Below are 25,621 nucleotides of genomic sequence, written 5' to 3' on the forward strand. Positions count from 1 at the left end.
GTCCCCTTCAGAGGCTGCAGGGACTGGCCGGCCGTAATGAACGAGCAGGCTGCTGTGTAGGAATATACTTGTGAGTAATGGGAGAAAGCAGATTCTCTGTGCGAAGGCCCCATTTCTAGCCTAGGAGAGACATCTCTGGGACGTTGTCAAGTCTGAAGGGTTACTTCGAACCAGGCTTCTCCTTGGTGAGTTACCTACACGTTCCTGTAAAGGATTTGCTCAGACATTATCTGTTTTGCACAGACCGATGTGACGCATGCTGGCTTGCACGCAACACTGGCGTGGTGGACGGTGCGCTTTCATGGGGCACGTTTTCTCCCAGGGCGGGCGGAGCACCTGCCGGAAGCGCTCGCCGGAGCTGTAGCGACCTGCGCCCTGTGGGAGCCGCACCTGCGCTCGCCCCCCAGGAGAGGTGGAGCCAGCACACTGGGGGGCAGTGGAGAGGTTACGGGGTACCCCTGGCCCTACTTGGGGGTCCAGAAGCACGTTCTAATTGAGAATTACAGGGTCCTACCCAAAGCAATGCCTCACGGTAGAAGGTGTCCCCTAACTCATCCTACCCAAATCTGTCACCATCTGACTTTACAAAAAGGAAAGGGAGACAAGGGGAAGGAGCAGGTTTCCCTGAAGTCACACAGCGTGGGTGACTGTAACTTCCGACTCTCCTGGGTCCTGGCCCCGGGTCCCGTGACAGCGACACAGGGGACCCCGGGGGAAGGGCAGTCCTAAACCAGTCCTTCCTGCAGCGGTCCTGAGACACGTTCTTGGTTCTTCTTGGCCTCAGGTTTATCTCATACCCAAACTACTTTTTAAAAGCTCGTGAGAAAGCAAAGTTAAAAGTACCAGACTGTGAAATGTTACGGAACAGCAGCGTCTGCTGTTTCCTCATTACTAATTTGTCAGGTGGAAAACACTGGGAATCATCCTGAGTTTGTCCTCAATGCAGGTGCCTACTAGGAGAGCAGAGGTAATGCCGTCATGGTTGGGGACGACTGTCACACCCTGCAGAGCTGCCGGACGCGGCCCGTCCTGTCCTGTTAGAACAAGCCCAGCGGAGCCTTGATTCTCACCCTGTGAGCTGGGGGACCTCAAAGCCCCAAAACCGCAGTAAACTGGCCGCAATGCCCCGTGACTTCAAGGAGAGGCAGCGTCTCTTCTAACTCTTAAAAAAGGGGTCCATTCCAGGGCCAAAGTACAGAAAGACGCAGTTTGGGGGACAAGATGTTAATTGAATACACCAAGGGAGCTGCTTGGGAAAACGAACAGTATATAATCTAATATCTTTAATTTTATGTACATGAATATAATGTGTCACCTTTGTACATGAGATACATACAGCATTTAAACATTTCACCCAACAAATAAGAATTTACAATATAATTGACTGGAGAGCTAGCCACTTAATATACTTAGATTAAATCTGCACCTGAACAGGGAAAGAACTTCATAGCTTACGATCATAGAAACACTGACGTTTAGAACAAGATTTATAAAATAATTTAGAGAGAGAGAGGGCTCTCCCAGCGTGTGTGGAGAGAAATGAGTTGCATTCTGTGGATGTGTGCAGCGAATGGCATATTTATAACTTTTAGGTAATAAAATAATTTAGAAGCGGTTCATGCAGTGGTCACAGCAAGGGGCAGCGGTTCCTCCCCGACGTCCGCTCAGTGACGTCAGCACACGAGGCGCCCCTGGGGCAAGCGTCCTGCAGCCGTGATTCGCACAACAGCCACAGACGCGCTGGCACCCTTCCGTCCACGGCGCGGGGGACTCAGGCTCACGTCCCGCCTCTCCTGGCATCCTGCTTCCGGCGCCTCCACGCCAGGCCACTAACAGAACCTCCTGGTCTTCACGACTTTGCTCTGGTATTTCACTGAGTGCCCCCCGTGGCCTATGACATAAACGTCCAGCAGGTAAGCTCTTCCAGGCTGGAGGCCCTTAATCGTTTCTGTGGTCACTGCCTTCTGCAGGTTCTGACTGTGGAAGTATTTGCACAGGACCTTCTCCGACTTCTTCCTCGTGGCTGGCCCTAGACACTGGTTTTGTTCCCTCCTCTTCTGGTCTTCGTCATAGTTGTCATCCACCTCCTTCTTGTAGATGCAGAACTTGTTCCTGTCCTGCGTGCCCAGCCAGGCCACGGTGGCCGACGCGCAGGTGCGCAGCTTGTCGAAGGCTTTGATCCTCGTGTCCTCGGGCAGCGAGGGGAAGGCGTGCTTGCCCGGCCGCGTGCTCGCCAGGATTTTCAACATCGACGCGCCTTTCTTGTTCCCTTTCAAGCGGATGAGGTACTTGGCCTTGGGCTTCCCTCTGAGCAGGAACTGCCGAACGCCTTCCACGTTCTGGGACAGGATTAGTTTCCCGTCCCTCCGCACCTGGACCTGCACGGCATCCAGACAGGAGTGGACGAAGAAGGTGACTTTCTGGTGGGAGGAGACGGGTGCGAACCGAAGGAACTTGGCTCCTTTCCTTTTCACGAACACGTCCGCCACCTTCCCGTCTTTCAGCTCGACCGTCTTCTGCGCCGCCTCCTCCCTGGTCCTGGCAAAGGTGCCCACGTAGGCCGTGCTCATGTTGCTGCGGCTGTTGGCCACGAAGACGTCGAAGTAGTACTGCGTGTCGGGCCTCAGGTCCGAGACGGTGAAGATGTTCTTGTTGCCTATGCAGACCTTCTGGATGTCCGCCTTGGGCCGCGCGTAGACGGGGCGGCCCAGCTTGGGAGACGCCTTGGTCAGGAAGCCGCGGTCTTGACCCAGATTAGCCGACGGGAACCCGAAGTGGGCAAAGTCGAAGGGGCTGAAGTCCAGCCCTGGCTTCGGGGCCGCCATGAAGGCGTCGTCCAGGCTCAGCCTCGCCTCCACCGCGCACAGGCTCTTGAAGTTGTGCTCCTTGCTGATGACCACACAGTACTGAACGGGTTGCTTCAGCAGGGACGCCGTGGGGCTCGGCTTCCAGGCCAGGGTGACCGTGGTGCGCCCCAGGGACGTCACGTCCACTCTGGGGTCATACGGGAGCTGGGGGTAGGGCTGGTCGGACTCCGGCGTGGTGGTGGCGTAGACTTGGAAGTGCGTGTCTTTCTCTGTCGAAAGGAGCTCCAGCTGGTACAGCCCAGAGGGGGAGCTGGGGGAGACGAAGGACTCCACGTCGTTGCCTTTGTAGGAGAACAGTGCCGCGCCCCGGGCGCCGGTGGCCTGCTGCCTCTGCCGCTCCAGCGGCTCCAGCTCCCCTGGAAGACAGAGAGAAGCGGGGCGGGCGTCAGGGCCTGGGCGCCGTGGAAGCAGCGTCCTGCCCGCGGCCACACAGCACGACAGAACACACCCGTGTCCTCGGCCCACGGACAGCCCTGGATGAAGGTTTTGGTTTTTTCCCATCCAGTCTTTTTTTTTTTAGTGTATTCTTACATAATTGATAGTGTTCTCTCTCATTTTTCTTTGGAACTTAATAATATTCTTTTTCACGCACATGTGCGTCCAGACAAACCCCCACTTCTGAACCCGGCTTTTCTCGCTTACAATGGTAGCACGACAACAAGGCCACTGGCCGATTCCTGACCATTACAGACAGTGCTGGTGCAGACGGGGGAGGCTGACCCGGTTTCGCGGGGCTTCTTCGGGATGGACTCCGGGAGTGGCTGCAGTCCCTTCAGAGATTAACCCCGCCTGCCCCTGCTTACAGAGGGGCCCCGTCGGTGCCTGCTGATGGCCATCTCACGAACCTCGCTTTCGTTAGTGGGACCGGACCATCTCCTCCAAACCCGGTCAGAGCACCCCGTGTCCCGTGGATGGAACCCGTGGTGCGGGGGAGGCACGGACAAATTCTCTCCACCCTCTGCTGCTGGGAGCATCAGCCGTCACGCAGACCCCAGCGTGGGGGGATCTGGAAAGGCCTGGGTGCCGAGTGGGAGCCCGCCTTTGCCAGCCCTTCCCTGCAGGGGGCCCGGGAGGTGGGCCGGATCTGAGAGCCACCTGGCCACCGCACGACTGCTCCCTTCTCCCTGCCTCGTCACCCCCCACACGGAGTGTCAGCCTCTCCTGAAATACACCGGCCCCCCATCTGCTTCGAGCGATGGAGCCTTCTCCTCCCCACAGGGGGCGGCGTCCTCCCTGCAGACCCGGCTCGTCTCCTGGGCCTGGTTTGCTTTCCATCGTGGGCGCCGACTCTGAGTGCCTGCCCCACGCTGCCTGCGCTTCCTTCTCGTTCTAGACCCTCGTGCCCGGAGCCCTTTTCCTTCCCTCCTCCTCCCACCTTTCTGCCCCAGAGAGCTGCGGGCCTTCACCTTGGCTGCCTGTCAGAGTCACTGCGGGGGTCGGGCGTGTAACCGTCCCAGAGTGCAGACCGCCCGGGACAATTAATGGGGCCCTTGGAGGGCAGAACCCTGACGGGCAGGACCGCAAACCACAGCCAGAGAGGCAGGTCCAAACCGCCCCCTGTCCTCATCCGTCCAGAGCCCTCTCCTTCTCTGTCCCCACGGTCACCGTCACCCGAGGCCGGCCCCCCGTGTCCCTCGCCTCCATGGCACAGTCGCCAACTTCACCCGCGCGTCCTGCGACGGTCTGCAGAGAAGGCTGCCTGCTCCACAAGCCTCCACCCCCCACGCGAGGGCCGGGCCCACACCTGCACGCCGCTCACCTGAGCCTTCCCCGCTCGCCTCCTCCGGCAGCTCCTGCAGGCTCAGCTGCCACTCCAGCGGCGTGTCGCAGGGTGTCACGGTCACCGACAGCGGGGTGTTGTCTTCTTCCACCACGAAGAAGTACCTGGGGTACAGCGCACCCATTCAGACTGAGATCATTTACTCTGATACCTACGGCCAAGCCTTCCTGGGAGAGTCACGTGGTTTAATTTTTATTCAAACAACAGAGAAAGAAACTGGCTGTTTGACACAGATCACGACATGGTCCGCATTAACGGTTCAGGTCCAGGAGCCCGAAGTTCTGCAAGCAGATTTACCAACGCCACGGTGTGAAGTAATAAAGCAATGAACTGAACTGAGTCCCATGGGTGCTACATGAGTGAAGAATCAACACGTACCTGTTGGGGGTGTCATTTAACACAGGCCTGCCTCTGCAAAGTCAGTCACACCCGAGAACGGTCCAGGTGTGCTGAGCTACAGGTACTGGGTTTGCCTTGAATTTGGTGACACGTTTGTGAGTTACCCCAGGGGCACACTGAACACGCTGTTTTAAAGAAAAAAAAAGTAATCTAATTTTTTCAGGCAACTCTTAGAACCAGAACTTACTTCTTGTTGCAAGACTGGAAATTCAGGGCTAAGCTACTTATTTGATTCCGTGAAACCAGAAATAATGTGGAGAGTTGTCAGGGAAGAACATGGCAGGGCAGGCGCACGCGCACTGGGGAAATCAAAGTCATTTTTCATTTTTTTGGTTTTTATAAAGTATATTTATTTGATTATGTTGTTACAGTAGTTCCAATTCTTTCCCCTTTGCTCCCCTCTGCCCAGTACCCACCCCCCTTAGTTTATGTCCATGGGTCGTGCATATAAGTTCTTTGGCTTCACCCTTTCCTATATTATTCTTAACACCCCCCTGTCTGTTTTGTACCAACCGATCATGCTTCTTAATCCCTGCACCGTTTCCCCATTTCTCCCCCTTCCCCTCCCAGCTGATAGCCCTCCAAATGATCCCCATACCTATGATTCTGTTCCTGTTCTGGTTTGCTTAGTTGGATTTTGTTTTTATTTTTTAGATTCAGTTGTTGATAGTTGTGAGTCTGTTGTCAATTTAATGTTCATAGTTTTGATCTTCTTTTTCTTAAGTAAGTCCCTTTGACATTTCATAGAATAATAGCTTGGTGATGATGAGCTCCTTTAGCTTTACCTTGTCTGGGAAGCACTTCACCTGCCCTTCCATTCTAAATGATAGCTTTGCTGGATAGAGTAATCTTGGTTGTAGGTTCTTGCTTTTCATCACCTTGAATACTTCTTGCCAGTCCTTCTTGCCTGCAAAGTTTCTTTTGAGAAATCAGCTGATAGTCTTATAGGTACCCCTTTGTAGGTAACTCTCTTGTTGTTTTTAAGATTCTCTCTTTATCTTGAAACTTTGGCATTTTAATTATGATGTGTCTTGGTGTGGTCCTCTCTGGGTCTAGCTTGTTTGGGACTCTCTGTGCTTCCTGGACTTGTATGTCTATTTCCTTCACCAAATTTGGGAAGTTTTCCTCCATTATTTTTTCACATACGCTTTCTATTTCTTGCTCTTCCTCTTCTCCTTCTGGCACCCTATGGTTTGGATGTTGGCACATTTAAAGTTGTCCCAGAGGTTCCTAAGCCTCTCCTCATTTTTTTTTCAATTCTTGTTTCCTCATTCTGCACTGGTTGACTGTTTTTTTCTTCCTTAACTTCCAAATAATTGATTTGAACCCCAGTTTCCTTCCCTTCACCATTGGTTTTGTGTGAATTTTCCTTTGTTTCATTTAGCATAGCCTTCACTTCTTCCCTTATGCATTTGCCATACTCAAGCATATCTGTCAAGCCTGTGAGCATCTTTATCACCAGTGTTTTGAACTCTACGTCTGTTAGGTTGGCAATCTCCTCATTGCTTAGTTCTCCCACTGGAACCTTGATCCATTCCCCCTTTGGGGCCATACTTCTCTGCCTCCTCTTCTTGACAGGCTCCTGTGTTTGCCTGTGTCTTTGGTAGAGCTGTTGCACCTGTTACGTTGTAAGAGGGGGGCCTTCAGTGTTCATCAGTACAGGGCGACCTGTTTCACCATGTTGTGGTGCTATGTGTAGGGGAGGGTCTGAGAGGGAACAATGCTGCTTTCCCAGCACTCGCCCCTTTTCCAGGCACTTCTCCCACTTCCGTATGGGACTAGTGCCTCTCTAGCTGCTGCCCTGGCCGTCATTCCCAGATTGGGTGGGTCTGCGGATGTTCTAGGACTGTGGGGGCCCTTTAAACAAGCGGACTCTGCTGAGAGACTGGCAGTTTCTGCCTCCACTCCAACCCCCACTGGTCTGCACAGTCAGAAGCAATAAGGCTTGATTTTCCCTGGCGCTGGGACCATGAGCTACATGGTCCGGTCTGGTGCTGGGAACTCCTCAGATATCCCTCCTAATTTTTTAAAACATGGGGCTGCGCTTTCCGCCAGCCTGCCGCTGCCACTGCTGCTGCTGCCGCCGCCACACCACATCCTCTCCGCCCCGGCTCCACCCCTCCTGCCTGTCTGGGTGAGTATTTCTTCTTTATGTCTTTGTTTGCTGGGCTTCCATGCAGCTTGATTTTCTGGAACTTCTGGTTGTCTCTAGTTTTGAGGTCGTTGTGTTCCTTCTTAGTTGTGGAGGGAGATGCAGTGTGTCTGTCTAGGCCTCCCTCCATCTTGGCTGGAAGTTTCAAATCAAAGTCATTTTTAAAGAAAAAGTGTGATTCACTCAAAAATGTCAAGAGACAAAATCATAGGCAAATGGGTCCGGCAAGAATGCAGCTGACACTAATTCAGCTGAGCGATCAGACTACCTCCTCTGGCACCGTCCCTGCGTCTTGTGCCTTCGTTCTTACGAATGTCACTGAAAGATTCATAATTATTTTCTATATGAATCATCTACCCCATTTGTTCAAACAAATAAGTTCATTCGTGCAGTGCTGGAATGATGCCTGAGCCTGTCACATCCGTCAAGACAGGAAAATTAATCCTGCTATTTTTCACTGACCAGACAGTGATGGCCTGCCACCGTGGGAGGGAGCTGCCTCTGGTTTCTGCTGTCAATCAAAACTGAAGTGACAGGAGAAAGACAGCCAATGATTTGAGGCACCTCAGTCTTCGGAACAGGGGTCATGGGTGGCGTGACATAGTTTTTGCCCTTCAGAAGGCCGGCGCGTCCCAGGTTAAAAAAGACAACTTGTTCTTGAAATATGTAGAGTGGGTTTTGGGTAATGCCAGTAAGTAACTGTAGATATAATTAGTTTACATGAAAGATGTCCACATATGTATTGAATTATATAATATCTGTGTAATTTTCAAGGGTCCAAATATTTAGAAGCATTTGGGAAGCCCATTTGTCGACGCTGCCGTGAAGGGGAGTGAACAGTGTCAGTTTTTACCGAATCTGATCATATCGGTCAAAGAAATATTATCCTTATAACACAGAAGGCAAACCTCTGAAGAATCACATGTATTCTGCTAATTTCATTTTAATACTAGAGGGTCCTTCTTACAAATTTCCCTGTGTCCCAAAGAAAAGAAAAGAGTTATTCCAAAATGCAAGAAATGCAAAAACTTCCCTCCCCACCCCAAAGGTCCCAGTGAGCAAGAATCAGAGCCTCCGGTGAGGATGAGGAGTGGCGCCCCCATTTTCTCCTACGGGGGGAACACAGGCAAAGGGTCAGGGTGTGGTGTGACAGGTGGGTGGCCTTCCTTCTCTGAGGGGGGCACCCTAAGGGGCTCACTGAGAAAGAGAGGGCTGTCGGGGGTGGGGGGAGGAGTACCTTTTGGGCGTGTCCCTGAAGAGGTAGCTGCTAATTTCAGCTCCATCCGGAATGAGCGAGGAGTCGTGGAAGAACGCCTTGTCCCGGACCTGCGTCTGGAAGAGCTCCTCGTCGCGGGTGGGCAGCTTCTGGGTCCGCGCGCCGAGTGCCAGCAGCAGCCCCAGCAGCCACCACCCCAGAGGCGCCATCCTGGGGGACAGAGACAGGTGGGTGAGCGGCTTGTCTTCCAAAGGGGCCACACTAGCTTCGTGGGGACAGGAGGTTAGAGCTGTGTTACAGATACTGGATCATGTGCATGATCCCAAGGACAATGTCACCGTAATTTTCCTTCAAGGCATGTCATGGAGTTGATACTGAATTCACTAGAATCGCATATATTGAGTGAAAAGATTGTGAAACAGAAGCCTCCCGGGGCCATGGGCCTCCCTGGGTGCTCAGAAGGGAAACGCCCACCTTACAAGGGTCCTTGTAGGTACCTGCACACAAAGGTCTCCCATCTGCACCCTCAGGTGAGACCCAGAGACCCGTCGGGGCCCAGAAAAGGGCCACCTCACTGCTCTTCTCCTGCTGCCTCAGTATCTGCCGGAGCCTCGTACACGTACAGCAGTCTCCTTATTCCCCAGCTCCGAGCGTCACAGATCAGCTTTCCGGGGACCACACAAGGTTTAACGTCCTCCCCGGGAAAGCCATTTGTCTAACGCGCCCAGGTGAGAGACGTGCCGATGCCTGGTGGCGACCAGCCTCTTGGACGCCACGTTTACGGAGCAGCGTGTCCTGTGCTGGGACGTGGCTTGGCCCCCCCCACCCCCCCGTCTCCGATCCAGGGAGACCACGGGACTGAAGTTACCCAGCTTGGTCATTTATGGCCACTGACTCCCATCATGGACCCGCGACATCGTACGGGTCCCTGTCTGCTGCACGTTGCTGGGGGGATGTGGTCAAGGACCGACTTCTCCGTGTGTGTCCCCAACGGGAAGCCCCAGGCGGGCAGGTTCTTCTCGTGTCAGGAGCGAGTGACAGGCTCTGCCGGCCCTGGGGGTTCAGTGCCCTTCTCCCCGGGACAGAACGGGGTCAGTCTGGAGAGGTCTCACCACATTATCCCGTCCGGGGCACAGCAGGGTCCCCGGGCGCGAGGGGAAGGTAGTGATTTTACACTTAAGAGCTTTAGCGGACAAGAAAGCCAAACGCAATTTCTCGCGATGACATGTGATGAAGTGAAGGCCAGCTTCATTTCCAAGGTCATTACTCTGGCTCTGAGGTCGCCTGTAATTACACCGGCTTCTGGCGTGAATTCCACCTTTCTTCCGCTGCTATGAAAAGTAGAGCCATACAACTAAAATGCTTCCAACGGGAATAAGCTTTTTTTCTTTTCAATGGCGTGAGAGAAGTCGTTATTTTTCACAGAGGGCGTGCTCAGAGTGGCCACCGCACGCTTTTTCCCAAACGGTTGTCTCGGCCACGTGTTCTTCAGTTTCCTGCACCCAAACCCCTGCCGTGACTGAGCGCCGCCACGTGCAGAACAAGGTGCTCAGTTCCCCAACCGCGGGATTTCATCTGGTCCTCACAATACCCTTGTGAAGCAGGTACTGTTCGTATACAAAACAAACCTCCGCCCTGGCTGGGAAGCCCGCTGGTTAGAGCGTCATCCCCATAGGCCAAGACTGCCGTTCGGTCCCCGGTCAGGGTGCATACAAGAAGCAACCGATGACCGCATGACTAAGTGGGACAGCAGATTGATGGTTCTCTCTCTCCCCCTTCCTCTCTCGCTAAAGTTACTCAATAAATAAAAATTAAGAAAAAATAAACCCCCTTGTACATAAGCAGAGAACAGATAGAGAGGCAGCTGGATCTGATAGCAGAGCCCAAACGTGTATCTGCTACCATCTCTCTCGGGAAAGCCGCAATAATTCCTTACCAAAGGCTCCTGTTTCCCATCCCCTCCTCGGCAGTACTGCCAGTGAATGGAAACATGACTGACAGCCGGGACACTTGGCTTGGTCACGCCCGCCCCGAGCTGGGTATGTTAACTCAGGCAATTAACTCATGTATCCGCTCCGGACCTCAGTTTCCCGAAGGACTGGGAGAGATGAGCTCTAAGCTCTGAAAACAAACAAGGATTCCACGAAGACTAATCTCCTCCCTAAGCAGTTTGCAGTTTACAAACAAGACCTGGCCTCCTTCAATAGCCTCCACCAGCCTGCCCCCTCCCTCCCCGCCCCCCAGACTGTCAGGAGGAAATCCAAGGGGAGGCGGGGCTGGCAGAGGAGCTCGGGGGAGCGGCCGCCAGCAGACGAAGATGAATCAGAGCAGAACGCTCAGGGCACCCCCGGGAAGCCAGCAGGAACTACACTGGACGGGACCCCAGGCCCAGCCCTCACCCCGCCCTCTGACGGCCGTCCGCCCCGGGCCAACAGAAATGGCAGATCTGCCTGAATTTGACACGCCGCCTCTGTTCAGAAATACTTACTACTTCAGCCTAATCAAACATATTCCCCGCCCGCTGGAGGGGCAGCCCGGAAACCGTGCCTCCCAGGAGCAGGGGCGGCCAGACAACGAGATCTGCCTCGTTGGAGATGGTGAGAACCCGACATTCCGCGCCGGTTAGGGACACGGAGCCAGCACGCCACGCGGCCCCGCTGGCACCTCTCGAGGGCAGCCTCGCCTCATTAGGCCCCGTGTCTGCCCACAGAGCTGAAAAGTGCCCGGCACCACTGGACGGCGGAGCGGGACCGGCGGCCGGTGCCCAGGGTGTTTGGGACATGCAGGTCAGCCGCAGTGTCAGGGAGCCGGCGCGTTCCGACTGGCGGGGCACCTCCCAGCAGCCTCCGCGGCCACGGGAAACCCTTTCTCTTTCTTCGGTCAGCTCCTTATAGGAGAGGAATTTGGAGTTAAAAGCAAGAGCACTCGGGCACCGTGCCGTGTCCATGCTGCATGCCAGGGAGGCCTTGAAGTTCTCTGCGTGCACAGCCCACGTGCTGCTGGCGACGGCCCTGCGAACAGCACTTGTCCGTCCCCACACGGCCTAGCGGGGCACAGACAGGGAAGACCCCAGCCTGCGTAGACTGCCACAGGAGGGCTAGAAACTACTTATCAGGAGCGACGTGAAAAATGTGGTATGAGTGTTACACACCCCCCTCCTGGGCGACTCGGCAAGTCCGTATTTAGTAAGGAGACCGGCTTCCGATAAGATCACGCAGGTAAACGTCGCGGCGGCTCCCCACGGCTCTGCGCTGGCTTTTGTGTCTCGTGGGAGCAGAAGAACAGGCTGCCTTTGTTCCACTTGATCTTTTCAAGATGTCCGTGCAGTGTGTGGCTTTGGAAGATGGAGCCTCTGCAGCCGACAGCGGGCACGATCCCTGCCCGTTATGAGTGGTCCGGGCTCCTCGGCTCAGGGCCCCTCTCTCGTGAGAAACCCCGCCCCATGGATTGGTGCCATCTGGAGGAGCTGGGGTCAGGGGCCAGTGGGAGGACAGAAAGACACCCGATTCTGCCGTTGCTCTGAACCACAACGTCCTTTCTCTCTGACCCAGGAGTCCAGGGCCGCGCAGCACCCAAACAACGAGGCAGGTGAACCGGTTAGCTAGGCAGCGGGGTCACGTCTCAGGTCCTCACAGTTCTCCACACTGAGCATTTACTTACTGAGTCGTCGGCTGGCTTACCAACCTGACGGGCTCAGGCAGACATTTTATTTAGATTGCCACCCACAGGGAATGGACTCAACTTTCTCCTCTGCTTCCTTTACACATAAACTATCAGCTGGCCCCAGGTAAAATTCTATCAGTTCATACTTTTTGTTTTGGAACCAGTTTTGACCGTTTTAATTGTCACAATAATTGTGGGAAAAATGGATGCTTTCCAGAGGTTTCTGTTATTTTCTTTTCCTTTTTAAGTGCAAATATTTAGTCCTTTAGCTCTATTTTTAAATGCAGGGGCATTTGTTTCTGTTTGACTCAGCCACACCACGTCTGACAATAAATCTGAAGCATCCGACCGACCAAACTGCAGAAGAAACAGTGTAGCTTTGGTGGGCAGCCCCCCACCCCCGTGGCTGCCGCACCCCATTCTGGGAGCCACAGCCTGTCACACCCCCGGAGTCCCTCCAGGCAGAAAATTAGCCATGAAAAACAATAATAAAAAGGCTGAGTTCCCAGAAGCCGGTGTGTTTTGTTGTTTTTGCAAACAATGAAAACGTTAACGGAGATTAGTTGGCCGTTCTGTGAGTAGAGATCTCCTCCTTGCGCTTGAAAGTCTTGGGGAGAAGGAGCCTCCTGTGGTTTGCTCCATTTCCATATTGAAAAGGGGGAGCGAAGCAGGTGGCAGTAAAGGGCTCTGAGGCTGCACCTGAAGGAGGGGTCCCCGCCCACGCGCAGTGGGCCTGCAGGCACACCCCCACGGCCCACGCACGGCGCAGCTTCAGGCCCGAACCCGGGGCCGACGCTCTCCGAGGGCTGCCGTCATGACCTCGCAGAGTGACGGTTAAGGGTTGTGGGGTTCATTGCATCAGGAATCTGCCGATTCAGGACCCTCACGTGCGTTTCAGCTGCACTGGTTCCAGGCCCCTCGACTACGTTCTCCACGGTCGCCCGCTTTCAGTCTAGAGGGACCGCAAGTCAGTACGAGAAAGCGGGGCGCATGGAAGCAGGCCGGGGACCCGGGTCCCGCTTCCGTCCCGCCGCCCCACCCTCTGGGCCTCAGGGTCGCCGCGCGGCAGGGCGAGGGCAGGCGGTGCCAACAGGTAGCCAGGCCTAAGGAAGAGGAACGCTTGAACGAGGGTCAGGTGTCAGTGAGGCCCCTGCCTCCCCACCATCACGGACGCCAATAAAAAGAATAACGGACACACGTGGCCAAACTAAATGTGCTCCATACGGCGGTAGCTTTGTGCCCGGAAGGGTCGCCCTAAGACGAGATGAGAAGATACAATAAACCCAAAAGCAAAATAGAAGCTACTGCAACGTAAACCTGGAAGAAAAGGCTGAGTAGCTTCCTCCTGGCCAAGTTTCCTCTGTACCTGGGACTGTGGCGGCCGGGCGACCCCCACGATCTCAGGAGAGGGGGTGAGTCCCGGATGGATGAACACCCCTAAGGGCCGGATAACGGGCTTGGTTGCTTTTCTTACTTTAGTTTGGCAACGAAGCCTTTTTTCCTGTTGATCTGCAACAGAATGAACGTGAGTTCCCGGGCAGCGTCCCCGGAGCCGCTAGCGAGCTGTGCGCCCCGCCCTCTGCTGTCCCGGAGCTCAGGAGGAGACCCCGGCAGGCCAGCCGTACGCAGCGACAGCACGGACCAGCCCAGGAGGCGAGGCGGGACTCGTCGCTGTCAACCGCGCCTGGGTCCCTGCTGCGTGCAACCCGCTAAAAGGGCCCGGGAGCCGCTTAACGCAGACCCCGCGGTCTGCCGCCGAGCCGAGCACGCGCGCCGTGCGGCCGGGGCCCCGCAGGGCAGGACGGCCCCGAGCAAGGGCAGCGGCGGCCAGGGCGCAGTGCTGAGCGGAGGGGGACGCCGCGCTGCCGCGCACTGGGGGAGGCAGAGCAGGGCTCCGGGGAAAAGTGGGGGAAGGACGGAGCGGGTCTGGGAAGGGCGAGGGGGGTGAGGCCAGGAGCTGAGGCAGAGGCGGAACTGCCTGAGTGGCGGTTAAACCAACGTGGACGGGGCACCTGCCGCGCGCAGTGCGCAGTCATACAAGACGCCCTCCCTTCCTGGCGCAGTGACGGTCATAAGATACAGAAGAAAAGACCGTTGGCCCCGGTGGGGTGGCTCAGTGGATTGAGCACCAGCCTGCGAACCAAAGAGTTGCTGGTTCGATTCCCAGTCAGGGCACAGGCCTGGTTGTGGGCCGGGTCCCCAGTTGAGGGCATGCGAGAGGTCACCACACAGTGATGTTTGTCTTCCTCTCTCTCCCCCCTCCCTCCCCCTCTCTCTAAAAATACATAAATAAAACCTTTAAAAAAAACACGGAAGAAGAAAGCACCACCGACGGGTAGTCATCACCACGTGGAGAAGCAATACCGGCCTGTGTGGAAGTGCGTGGGGTCTGTGAACGGAATGTTTCCAGAAGGTTTCTTGAAGGAAACGGCATTGACCCTGAGATATGAACAAGAGGACGCCCGCAGAAGAGCATTCCCGGAGAGAGGCGGCCCATGCAAAGGCCCTCAGGTGGCCCCAGGCCTGGGGCGCTGCGGACGGGAAGGGGGTCAGTGTGGACCAGAGCCGGGGACAAAGGGCAGACCCCCCTGGAGCGCCACAAACCGCAGGCAGGAGTTTGGCTTCCGGTCTGGACAGGAGGGAAAGCCCCTCCGGCAGGTAGGGCAGGACCCGACCCATGTCTTCCAGGAATAACTCTCTCCATTGCGTCGACAGTGGGTGTAGGAGGGGACAGTGAGGAGGGGAAAAGCACTGCCGTTTTGGTGGAAGAGAAAAGAGCAGGTGAGGGCTGCTGCAGCCGTGTGGGGGGGACACGCGACGTTCCGACCCCGTGGGGGAGGGGGCAGGGTGGACGGCTGGGCAGGGTGTTACACACACAGTCACCTGGATGCTATGATTAGCATCTCCAGGACTCTGGTTGTCCGAACTTTCTGATTCCTAATCTTCATCCCTTACCAAAGTTTTATACTTAAAATAACGATTGAGGGAGAAGCAGGAATGAACCGAACCAAATAGTCCTTTGAGAACTGTTACTATATCCACATCATTTCACAGCTCTCTCTTTTCTCTACCTTAGTTATATATTGTTTAAAAAACGACACGCAGGTGCATTCCCTCGGGGGAAGGTGGTGATTATCTGAGAGCCCAGGCACGAGAGCAGCAGGCCAGTCTGGGACTGTGACAAGATTCAAAGTTACACCGAAGGTTCTGATCAGTTTATATACTTCACGGTGTATATAAGGTGCTATCGAGAAGTCACTTAGTTTTGCTATAGAATAATCACTACCAGAGACTAAAGGAGCGGGATTTGACGCCATGGATGGACCCAATGCCGTAAGGTTCCAAATATCTGCTGGTCCTGAAGCTGCCCCTCCCCCCTGTCCCTTTGACCCTTACTTCATGGGGCAGCACCACAGCCTGGCCGCTCTCCGAGTATCTCAGGTGGCCTCCGGTGCCAAGCACAGGACAGAATCAAAACAGCGATTTAAAGACAACCCTGCGCAAGGTAATATACTTTAAAGACGGGTGAGTGAGACAGATACCCCAGGGTTCTCAAGGAGTTACAATGGCTAAAGCCTAAATGATTCTTATTTCCAGAAAGAAGAAAAGGGGGAAGGAGCGTCTGGGTATGTAGTTGTCTCGTTCTTGTAAAAAGAAGTGGAAGTAACAGGTTTTGAACACGTGCTTCTTCTACCGTCTCTCTCATAAAATCCGAGGCCAAAAACAAACCTCAAACTGGCAGGAGCCACGCCTTGGGAGAGAAGAGGGAATATTCTCCAAGGACACAGGTTCCTGACAACCTGGACGTTTTAGAGAACTCAGAAAGGGTGACTCACCACCTCTGCCCTTTTCTTTCCCGAGGTGACCCCCCTCCCAGCTCGTGTTTCGGGGCGCCCATCCCGCGCCCTGGCTTGCTGTCGATTCGGACTTGGATTTTCTTACGAACACTTGCAATTGGTTTGGCTTGGTCTTGACTCTCTCCTCCACTGCCGTGTAGTTTGTATGAGTGTGTACGTATGTACTCATTCATTCATTCATTCATTCGAGCTCTGGGAGAGTTAAAAACTTGCCGAAGTGAAACAGAAAGTGGTCGCTGGACTCGGAGAAGCTTTGGGTGGAAGGAGGTCTCCCTAGACCACCGCTGGCTTCTATCCTTCGCGCAAGTCTCTCGAATTCTTTGAGTGTGAGTGTCCTCACCTGCAAAATGGCGAAAAGTACCTCCAGGACGGTTGTGAGATCGCCAGAGTGGATGAGATGTGAAAACAGACACATAAAAGTGGGCGTGGATGCTCTTCTAACGCTTTCGCAAAGGACCCATTCATTTACAAACGGTGTGAGTCGGCCTCTCACGGCAGTCGCTCAGTTTTGTTCAACTGCAAGGGACGCGCGTTGCAACCTGCTTTTAAAACAGAGGCAGAGACGGTGTCAGCGTCAGATCATTCCACCTTTATTTACCCCATTTACGAGGTAAGGTCGCCATTCATTAGAGACCGACTAGAAACACAGCGGGATGGCCACCACGCTGCATTTTTAAAAATAATCACCCCAACAGGAGAACATGCTGAGCACCCCGCTGCTCCCCCAGAAACGAAGCCTCTGAGGACATCCGTGTTGTTTACTAAACAGGCCCGGGTTAGACCTGGTTCCAGGGCGCGGGAGCCCGGGCCTTTCGGCATGAGGTCTGCGGCGGGTTTAGGACACGTGTTGAGATGGGAGAGCAGGGGATTAGGCCCGTTCCTGGGACGCTCTGCATTATTATTTCTGGATTAAAAGATGATTAAAGGACAAGATGCTCCCCATGCAGACGATACAGGGAGACCCTGCAGTCGCTTTTAACGAAGAGCCCGCAGACAGTGACAAGGACGGCACACGAACCTGTGACCCTATGGCAAACACATGACAAGGCACAAAACGCACACCCACACGGGAATTCAGGCTCACAGTCATTCCCTCCCTTCCTCCCCCAAAGTGACACGGACAGTCAGGTGTGGTTCTCTTTTGCAAAAACAATTTAGGGGAAGCATTACGGAAAGGCTGCAGCTGGAGGGCTGGGGGTCGCCGCGGCCGGTGGTCACGACCCGGGACGGGGCCTCCCAAGAGGAAAAGAGGTTTCCAAATGGTCCCTTTGTTGTCCTTGCCTTGTGCGTGGGAACAAACTTGAAATGTCGAGATTTTTTTAAAGAACAGGCTGCATTTGGTGACTAAAGTGTTGATATCAGCATGTGTGTGTGTATAGGCACTTCCGCTACATAAACTTACTTATTCTTCATTATGTTTTCAAGGGCTTTAAGTTTCCAGAATATCTGGAATATCACATCACACGTGTCTATAATATCTCTCATTTTTCCATTGAACTGTGCCGTTTCATTCAACATGGGGGTAAATAAAACATCGTTTATTTTAAAAACCTTTGAACTAATCTTACTTCAAACCTTACCTCTCAAAAAATGCCACATTATTAATGGAAACGAAATAGCTGTAAGGCTGAATCACTATGAATTACCCCCAGCTGAAAAAGGGATTTCGCAGCTTACTGATTTTTTAGTTTTGTATCTATCATACATAATTGGACTATGTTTCAAAACTACATGGGTTACATGTCTCTAACAAACTTTAACTCATTTATCCAAGAAAAGATGTTTTATTATGTCCTTTTCCAGACAACTTGTCTCCATTATATGTTAGTGGCTTTATCTCTCTCTCTCTCACACACACACACGCACACACGCACGCGCGCACACACACACACACGCCAGACTCAACCAACGGTGTGTCGTAGGGCACCTTAACACTCGCCTATGAATGGACGGTCAGGTGAAGACAAGGGCTAAAGAAAGGAGAAGAGCTCTGCCTCCAAGAGTGGACTCCGTGGCTATCTGGAGACGTCCTCAATAAAGCGATCAGCTAGTGCACCTCTTGTACTCGGGAAGAATTTGTGTAAAGGCCGCGGCTGGGGAGTCGGGAAGGGTTGTGCCAGGACCTTCAGATATTCGGACGGCTCCTCCTTTCACTTTCAACAGTGTCCACGATTTAAAAAGCCTCGAACTTTCTAGCATGAGAGGCGTGGGCATCACTTATCTATTTACCACGTCTCATCCTTTGTATTATTTGGAGCCAGAATATTCGTGCTCTCAAAGACACGCTGTTTAGGGCTGGCCTGAAATCCTGACTTCCCTGATAAGGTAACTGTTACCAAAACAAACACACACACGCACACTCAGCATGTAAGTGGCCTGCAATTAAGGTCTTGGACAATTAAATTCAATTAATGGTGTCTTTGAATCATTAAACTGTAAAAAAAACAAAAACAAAACTAAGTAAATTATGTCCTTGCCAATTAATTTGACCATTAATCTCTATTTTAAAATTTTAGACATTTCTACCCATTTTACTTCTGAAAGCAAAGAGTTAGCACTTTATTTTAATTTTTGGTGAATTTAGGTGGGTCTCTTAAACTGGGTCCGGCCTATCCCAGGAAAGAGAGGGTACAATATCGCCCTCCCTGGGTTCCTGGGGAGCGCAAGGGAAAGGAAGGCTGTGGAAATGCCTCGTAAGCTCTGGTGGGTCACACACAGTTACAATGTCATCACTACGCAGAATCATCTGCACTCACATTGTGAACTCCAACCCGCAGAAATGTCTCCAGTGTAAGTTAATAACCGAGAACTCTACTGAAAAATCAATAAAATTCAAAGTAAAAGCTTCCAAATGTAATACTATATGTATACATATAAATTGGGTAACAATTTTTAACTCTTAGAATACTGAAAATTTTAGAACATAATGGAATGCAATATGTATGTATTGGTAACAGGAATTATGAAGTGCTTATGCGAATCACTAAGAATACTCTTGAAGACAGTGGTGACCACCTGTGGACCCTTTCAGCTTCCTGTGCTCGTCCTTTCAGGCGCTCTGATTCTGTAATGCATTGTCTCCCAATCCCTTAGAATGGTGACTTAAAAAAAAAAAATATATATATATATATATATATATAGAGAGAGAGAGAGAGAGAGAGAGAGAGATGACGTATACACAAAATTACTTAGGGTGCACTATACTGGGATAGGCATCCTAATATACTACAGAAGCTGAAGCTGTATATTCAGATGTTTCTCTGGTTCATTTGTGGGCAGGGATGACCTTTCACTGTGTCATTATTTCCACCGTGTGTCATTTTTACTTAATGGGAGTGTCCTCTGTGCCATTCTGTACCCGTTCAGTGTCCGTCTGAACAGCTATGGACGCCTTTGTCAACAGGAGTTAAATACCACTAACCAAGCTTTCTTCCTCCTTGACCCGTACAGGTGCCCGCAGCAGACTTCAGAGGCCTTCTCCCTTACGATGCCGAGAGAGCTGCCCACGTCACGGGGCAAGGGGCGGTGCCCTCGGAGACCCCTCTCTGCAGACTGATGCTCTCAGAGACAGGCCCCTACCTGTTCAGTATCATTTTAGAGGCCATGCGAAACCTCCACTTCAACTGCTTCAGCAGACTACCCTCTCTCTTTCATTTGACTTAAAAGACAAGTTTTTAAAGACACATATTCACTGGACCTAACCTTGCAAAGGTCCTCTCAAACGTCTTTCCCAGATCCCCTCCCTCAAGACGGGAGGTCTCAGAGTCCCCCCCGAGGTGAACTGAAGAGGAGGAGCGTGACTTGTGGGACTCAGTGCAAGGCCTCCTGTTCAAAAATGAAGATTCCAAGCTGGCGAGCGCAGGGCATTCAGCAAGGTGCGGGGCCTTCCCGGCGCCGCCCTGGGGGGTTTCAGTTACTTCTGAATCCACCGCCCTGTGAACTTTAGTGATGCTGTAACTTAATACCAAATCACAGCCTTTATTGGGCATTATCAACATCGGAATTCTATTTTGATGAAAATCTAGTGTATCCTTATGGGTAAGAATGTATTTATTTTAGTCTTTAAATGTATTTTAAACCATAGAACTAAAATGGATTACGTACATTTACGTTTGTGTGTGTTTGTCTTTTTTATGGTTTTTTTGTTTGTTTGTTTTGTTTTTTGGTTTTGTTTGTTTGTTTGGTATGACTGATAATTTAATCAGAAACACATTTTATTACAGGAACAAAATGCATAATGTGACACTTGGCACTGCCTGTGGGCTCAGAACCCACATGACCTTGACAAGAGAGGGCCCCCATGTGGGCTGCCATGACTGACACTCCCCTGCGGGAGGCCACCTACGCTGCGGAGGCCCTCCCACCACGGCACCAAAGCTGGAGAAGCTAAACCTAGAGAAATCCAGCCCTTTGACACAACCTTGTCCCTTTTAGCCACCATATCTTCAAGTAAGTGCCACAATGTTGCCCCTCATTTGGTTTGTCAACGACCCAGATGTGGCACCATCTCGCTCTGCCCGTAGACACCGGTCGCAGCTTCTATATTATAACTCAGGAAGCCGTCATGGCGACTTCAAAAATATCACCCTTTATAAACCTGCCTGAGTGGAGCTTTTCCTGCGCATTTGGTAAGCGTCAGTCTCGTGTTTGATCTAGATCTGTGAATACTGAGACATTGCCTTAGAGAACAAGAGGGAGCTGTGATGATTTTTAGTTGTGATAAAACACCTTTTGGAATAGAGGACCTGTTTTTTATTTTAGCTCTGTCTGTAGGTTGGGGAACAGATACAGCTGGAAGGAGAGGGTGTCGGTTTCGGGGCGCCCGCCTTCACTCCGTCCCCACTGTGCGTGATGGTGGCTGAAGTCACCCCAGCGAGAAGACGGGCACGAGAGCAGGAGGCTAACTCCCTTCCTGCTCCTGGTGATTACAGAGAACACCGCACTGCCACGGCAAGGCCTGAGCGTTCCACTTAGAGAACTCGGTTTCCAGTCCTGCGTGATCATGTTTTTGTTGAGTCCCTTCCAAACTTCAGATAACCCCGTTGTTTCTAAAAATTGTTTTTTCTTTTCTCATTATGATATAAAAGGCAGCTACTGCCTTCAAAAGAATAATTAAAAGAGACATCTGAGAAGTTAACGATACACTTTATGCCCATTTTTGTTTCTGAAGAGCCAGAGTTTTCACAAGTGAAACTAAAAAGAAACACTTCAGGGGAATAAACTAAGCACCGAATATGTGTCTTGTTCACATTTGCTGCAGGAAGAAATTAACAAACGAACACCCAAAACTCTTCACCAACTCGCTAAAATAAACCCTTTTCCAGAGGGTCCGGAAGTCACCAGAGGAGCAATGATGTGTCACCTGGGACGTCTCTCTACTGGTGAACTTGAGGTCTGAGGACTTCGGAACGAAGTTTACGTCCAGCCTAGCTCAGTGAATGCTTGTAAAAACTTTGGCCACGTGACAGGACCTGATGTCCAGCTGTTCTGTGGTCAGATCCGCCTCTTTATCGCAAAGGGGAAAACCTGCGCATATATGGCTGGTTCTTCTCTTATCCCAGACACACCTGATACCTTACTCTCAGGTTTTTAAATGCAGTGCAAGCAATGCCTCTTCTACTGGGTGTGAGTGAATATTATATATTTCATATTTTCAAAATATTTCAAAAGGCTCGAATGCCTGGATTCGTTGGTTGGCAGTCGTTGGTAAAGCACCGGCAAGAGGGACGGAGGCGGGCTCCAGGGCCCTCGGGGTGGGAGGTGTGTTTAGGAGCCAAGCAGCCAAGAACACACCTGCTCTGGGCACCGACCTGGGCGCTGGCGGCCGACAGAACAGCAAAGGTCAGGGGTCAGCTCAGACGTGGCCAGAGACACGTGAGTCTCTCCCCACAGCCACACAGACACACATGATGACGGTGTGGTTTTCCCAGAAATATAACTGAATTTATAGTCAACGTACCACTAACCCGATGCAAGGAAACATTAGCAGTGCTGCTTCTCCCTTCGCGTTATGGGATCCTTTCCTAACAGCTGCACGTCAGCAGCAAAAATTAACATGTGGGAGCGTGGCTGCCTGCCTCCCGGGTGTCAATCTGCATCTGTGACATCGTGGAAAAGTAAAGCAGAATTCAGCCTAATTCAGACTATGAACTGCAGGCTATGTTTAAATGGCGGCAGTACGGGAGGACTTTAATTTTGAAATCAGTTTCAAAGCAGAGACTTGGATTGACTATTCAGTGGTAACGTGCTTAGCTGTGGCTTCTACTGAGGGCTTGTGAGCCAACGGGAAAGAATAAATCACGTTTTTCAGAATAATCATTCCAAAATAAATATTTAGAGGTTCTAGATATTGCTTCAAGGTCAAAGGAAGCATCTGAATGCTTTTTTGTAGGTTACGCTTGCCTCGGACCCAGTGCAGATGACTCCGGGACAGGCGTCCTGGGGACTGTGACTGGCTGATGGCCCCTGACCCTGGCAAGTGTCACTCACGACCAGGCTGCGCTGTGGGTGCGTGGTACCCCAAAGCAACACCCAACAACCAGGCAGGGAGCAGGAAAAGCGTGGGAGCGCTTCTTAGCCATTAGAATCAACCGCCTCATCGCTGGGAAAACGAAGGAGGGAAGATTAAAATCATTTTCATCAGCGCAAATAAGGGGGAGCTCACACAACCCCCCTGCTGTCTGTTTATTTCTGGCACAACCCTTCCACTTCCAGCACCTACTCATCCGTCCAGCGGACGGAACATGTAAGTTCTGTCTTGGCAACCACAGCGCCAACAACGCAGTTTTAAAATAAAAATTCCGAACTCTGGATACACGGAAGGAAGCGCCCGTGGAAAGGGACACAGGACAGCAACAGACAGATCCACTTTTTTTCTACCTTTTCCCCTTTGGTTTCGAGCGACTTGTGAGTGGCACAGCACATTTGTGCCTTCCTGTCACTGAGTCTGGTCAGGGAAGCCGAGTGAGAAAATTCACATCGGCTGCAGCCCCAGGTTCACACAGCCAGCTGACAAAGTCACCGCATCCAGTTTTCTGCAGGCCGGCCCGCTCTGGCTGCTCCAAAAGCAGCGTCCCCGCACGCGGTGGGGCCCAGGTTCCACCACGTTCCTCTGGGCCCCCGTGCTCGGCCACACTGTCCAGCAAGGCTGTCCCCCAGACGCAGGACCATGGAACTGGTGGTGGGGGCGGCCCCCCCTTCAGGGAAGGATATTTTTCAATCATACATTTGTTACATCTTAAGAGATAAAAGCTGTGTCTGCAAGTGATTAAAAGATGTTTTATATCCGTTTCGTTTCTGCTGAAATAAAGGCGCCGTTTAAACCACACGTAATTCACAGCAATTTGGGCCCATTACCGAGTTCTAGCTCCTTTTTTTATGATAGTTCCTAATTAAAACAGAGTGTTCCAGCCACGCCGGGCCGTGACGGCGACGTGCAGGTTTAACGACTAAAACGTCCCGACACGAGAATGAAAACAACCGTGCAGACAAAGCTGCCGGCCGCTCCGTTTCGCGTGTGTGGTGCGGACTGAGGACGGTCACTGGAGTGAAGCAGTGTGCAGAGCGCGCTTGCTGTTTCCTTCCCTCAAGGCCGAGGTAACGCAGTTTCGACAGGAATCTGAACGAGGACTAGTTTCTCTAGCTTCTGAGCCCCTCATTCCCAGCTGACCCACCCCCAAGAATTCCAACTCACCAGAGCCTTTGAAAGGATAAATGATGTGATATTTTAATATAATCCTGAATATAGGTTTAGATTGAAAATGGGAATTGGGACCATAATTAATTATGTTGCCAAGTTTTTTGGGCTTTAAGAAGCCAGACAGAGACAGATGAGGGCATTTCACAAGACTGCACCCTTCTGAAAGTTCCTGGGTTGGAACCCGGTACCTTTTTTGACATGTGATTCATCCCATGTGCCAAACGAGTGTGCGTAATTAATCCCCTTTTGGTGTTTCCCTTTCTGAAACCACTGTAACAAGAGACGGCACAAAACCAAAACCAAATAGAAGCGCAGTCAGCAAGGTTAGGGCCTTATTATCACTCTTATTAAACAACAATGAATCACAACACCGATCTCCTTCAATGAGCGGGCTCTCTGCTCTGGCATCCGGTCCTCCCACCTCTGGGGATAACACACTCAGTGCCATCACGCCCACCCTCACAGCCCTCCTCCCGAGGAGGGCCCGGCTCTCCGGTCTGCAGCCCCGGCAGCCTCCTGCTCCCGCGCAGGGGGCGGAGAAGGCAGCGGGTCCTATTGATTTCTATTGACGACGCCCGGGTTCTCACCGGCGCTGGGGGCCGGTGGGAGGAGGGGGTGGGAGAGTCCCCCTTGGGAAGAGAAAGGGTTAGGAAGCTAGGAGGGGGGAGGGGGAGGGCGGGGGAGGGGCAGGGTGTTTAAGAGATCAGCAGCTACATGAATAAATTCCTCTTTGTGATTTGGCCTGATCGAAAGGTAAGTAAACAAATTTTACCAACGCAACTAAGTTTTCCCAAACAGTTAAAAAAAAAAAAATCAAACCCAGAGACATTTGCTCAGGTTCATTTCCCGCTCAAGGTCTTGGTTTCCGGGGTCCTTGTGCCCAGAGTAGGGGACAGGCAGTGTCAGGAAGGGGACCCGGAGGGGGCCGCGATCCCGCCGCAAGGCAGCTCGGCTGGGCGCGCGGACCTCCGGGTCCCGGGCGTCGGGCGGGAGCGGGGCTGCGAGTTTCGGGGAGGAGGGCGCGCCCGGGGCGCACGAAGAAGGCAGACCGCACCCTGAGCGCGGCAGCTTGTGCTGTGTCGGGGGGCACAGCTGGCACCCGAACCGCTAGTCAGAGTTCCCGAGCGCCCGGGCCGCGCTCAGCTCGGTCCTGCAGGCTCGCCGGCTAGAGCGCACCCCGACCCGCGCCCGTCCCGGCTGGGGCGCGACGCCCGTCGCTCAGTCCCGCCGCTGCGCTGCTCTCCCGGCAAACGGGGGCCCGTCCCAGGCCAGCCCGCTCAGCTCGGGAACTTCCTCGACGCTCGCCAGCCGCGCCGAGGACGAGTGAGAAGCCGGACTGGCGGGGGTCGGCGGACCAGGCCGCCCTGGATCCCAGCGCCCCGGCTGCGCGGTCGACGCACAGAGGGCAGGAGCCCGCGGCCCCTCCCGCGGGCGAGCCAAGCCGGTGCCCGGGCCCGGTCGGGGCTTCCCCGCACCCGGGTCCCCGCCTGTCCACCCCGCTCGGGTCGCCCCCTCAAGGCTACCGGGACGCGGCGGGGACCCGCCCGCACTCCTCAGGCCTGCAGCTCCCGGGATCGGGCGCCCTCGCCGGTGGGGACCGAGCGAGGGGACGCGAGCACCCCTCCCAGCGGGCAGCAGCCCCCCGCGTGCGTGTGCCCGTTTAGGGCGAAGGCGCCGGGCATCGGGGTGGCTCTCCTCTCCGCACTCACCTGGAGAAAATCTGCCTGTTCTCCCCGGGGGAGAGGAAGCTTCGTCCCCGCGGCGTCGGCGCCAAACGTCCACGTCCCGCGGCCGCCAGATGCTCAGCCCAGCGCTCGGGACCCGCGGGGCCCGGGCGGAGGCGGCAGGAGGCAGGAGAGTGCAGTCGCCCGGGCGTCCCAACTTTGCGGGCGGCGCTGCGAACTTCAAAGGCGGCGAGCGGCCGCCCAAGTTGCTGCGAAGTGGGGCGCGCGGCGCGGGGCCCGGAGCGGGGCCGGAGGGCCGGCGGC

At 53.3% G+C, this 25,621-nt stretch overlaps 1 protein-coding gene across 1 annotated transcript; it reads right to left on the minus strand.

Annotated features, from left to right (window-relative positions):
* Positions 1–1,810: 1,810 nt before the first annotated feature.
* NDNF (neuron derived neurotrophic factor) lies at positions 1,811–25,621 on the minus strand. Its single transcript, XM_090288590.1, has 4 exons — positions 25,343–25,621; positions 8,436–8,624; positions 4,616–4,751; positions 1,811–3,218 (listed from the first exon to the last, which is right to left on the minus strand). The coding sequence occupies exons 2-4, from the start codon at positions 8,621–8,623 to the stop codon at positions 1,830–1,832; spliced, it is 1,713 nt and encodes a 570-aa protein (XP_090144716.1). The 5' UTR covers position 8,624; positions 25,343–25,621; the 3' UTR covers positions 1,811–1,829.

Source organism: Furipterus horrens, unplaced genomic scaffold (genome assembly GCF_987537825.1).
Source record: "Furipterus horrens unplaced genomic scaffold, mFurHor1.1.pri manual_scaffold_10, whole genome shotgun sequence".
Lineage (NCBI taxonomy): Eukaryota > Metazoa > Chordata > Mammalia > Chiroptera > Furipteridae > Furipterus > Furipterus horrens.

Excerpts from the sequence above, each read along its gene's own strand:
- NDNF (XM_090288590.1), bottom strand. The coding sequence starts at position 8,623 with ATGGCGCCTCTGGGGTGGTGGCTGCTGGGGCTGCTGCTGGCACTCGGC. Across the intron at positions 4,752-8,435 it reads TTCAGGGACACGCCCAAAAG|GTACTTCTTCGTGGTGGAAG; the intron begins GTACTCCTCCCC and ends GCTGTACCCCAG. Across the intron at positions 3,219-4,615 it reads AAGGCTCAGGTGAGCGGCGT|CTGGAGCCGCTGGAGCGGCA; the intron begins GCAGGTGTGGGC and ends CTTCCAGGGGAG.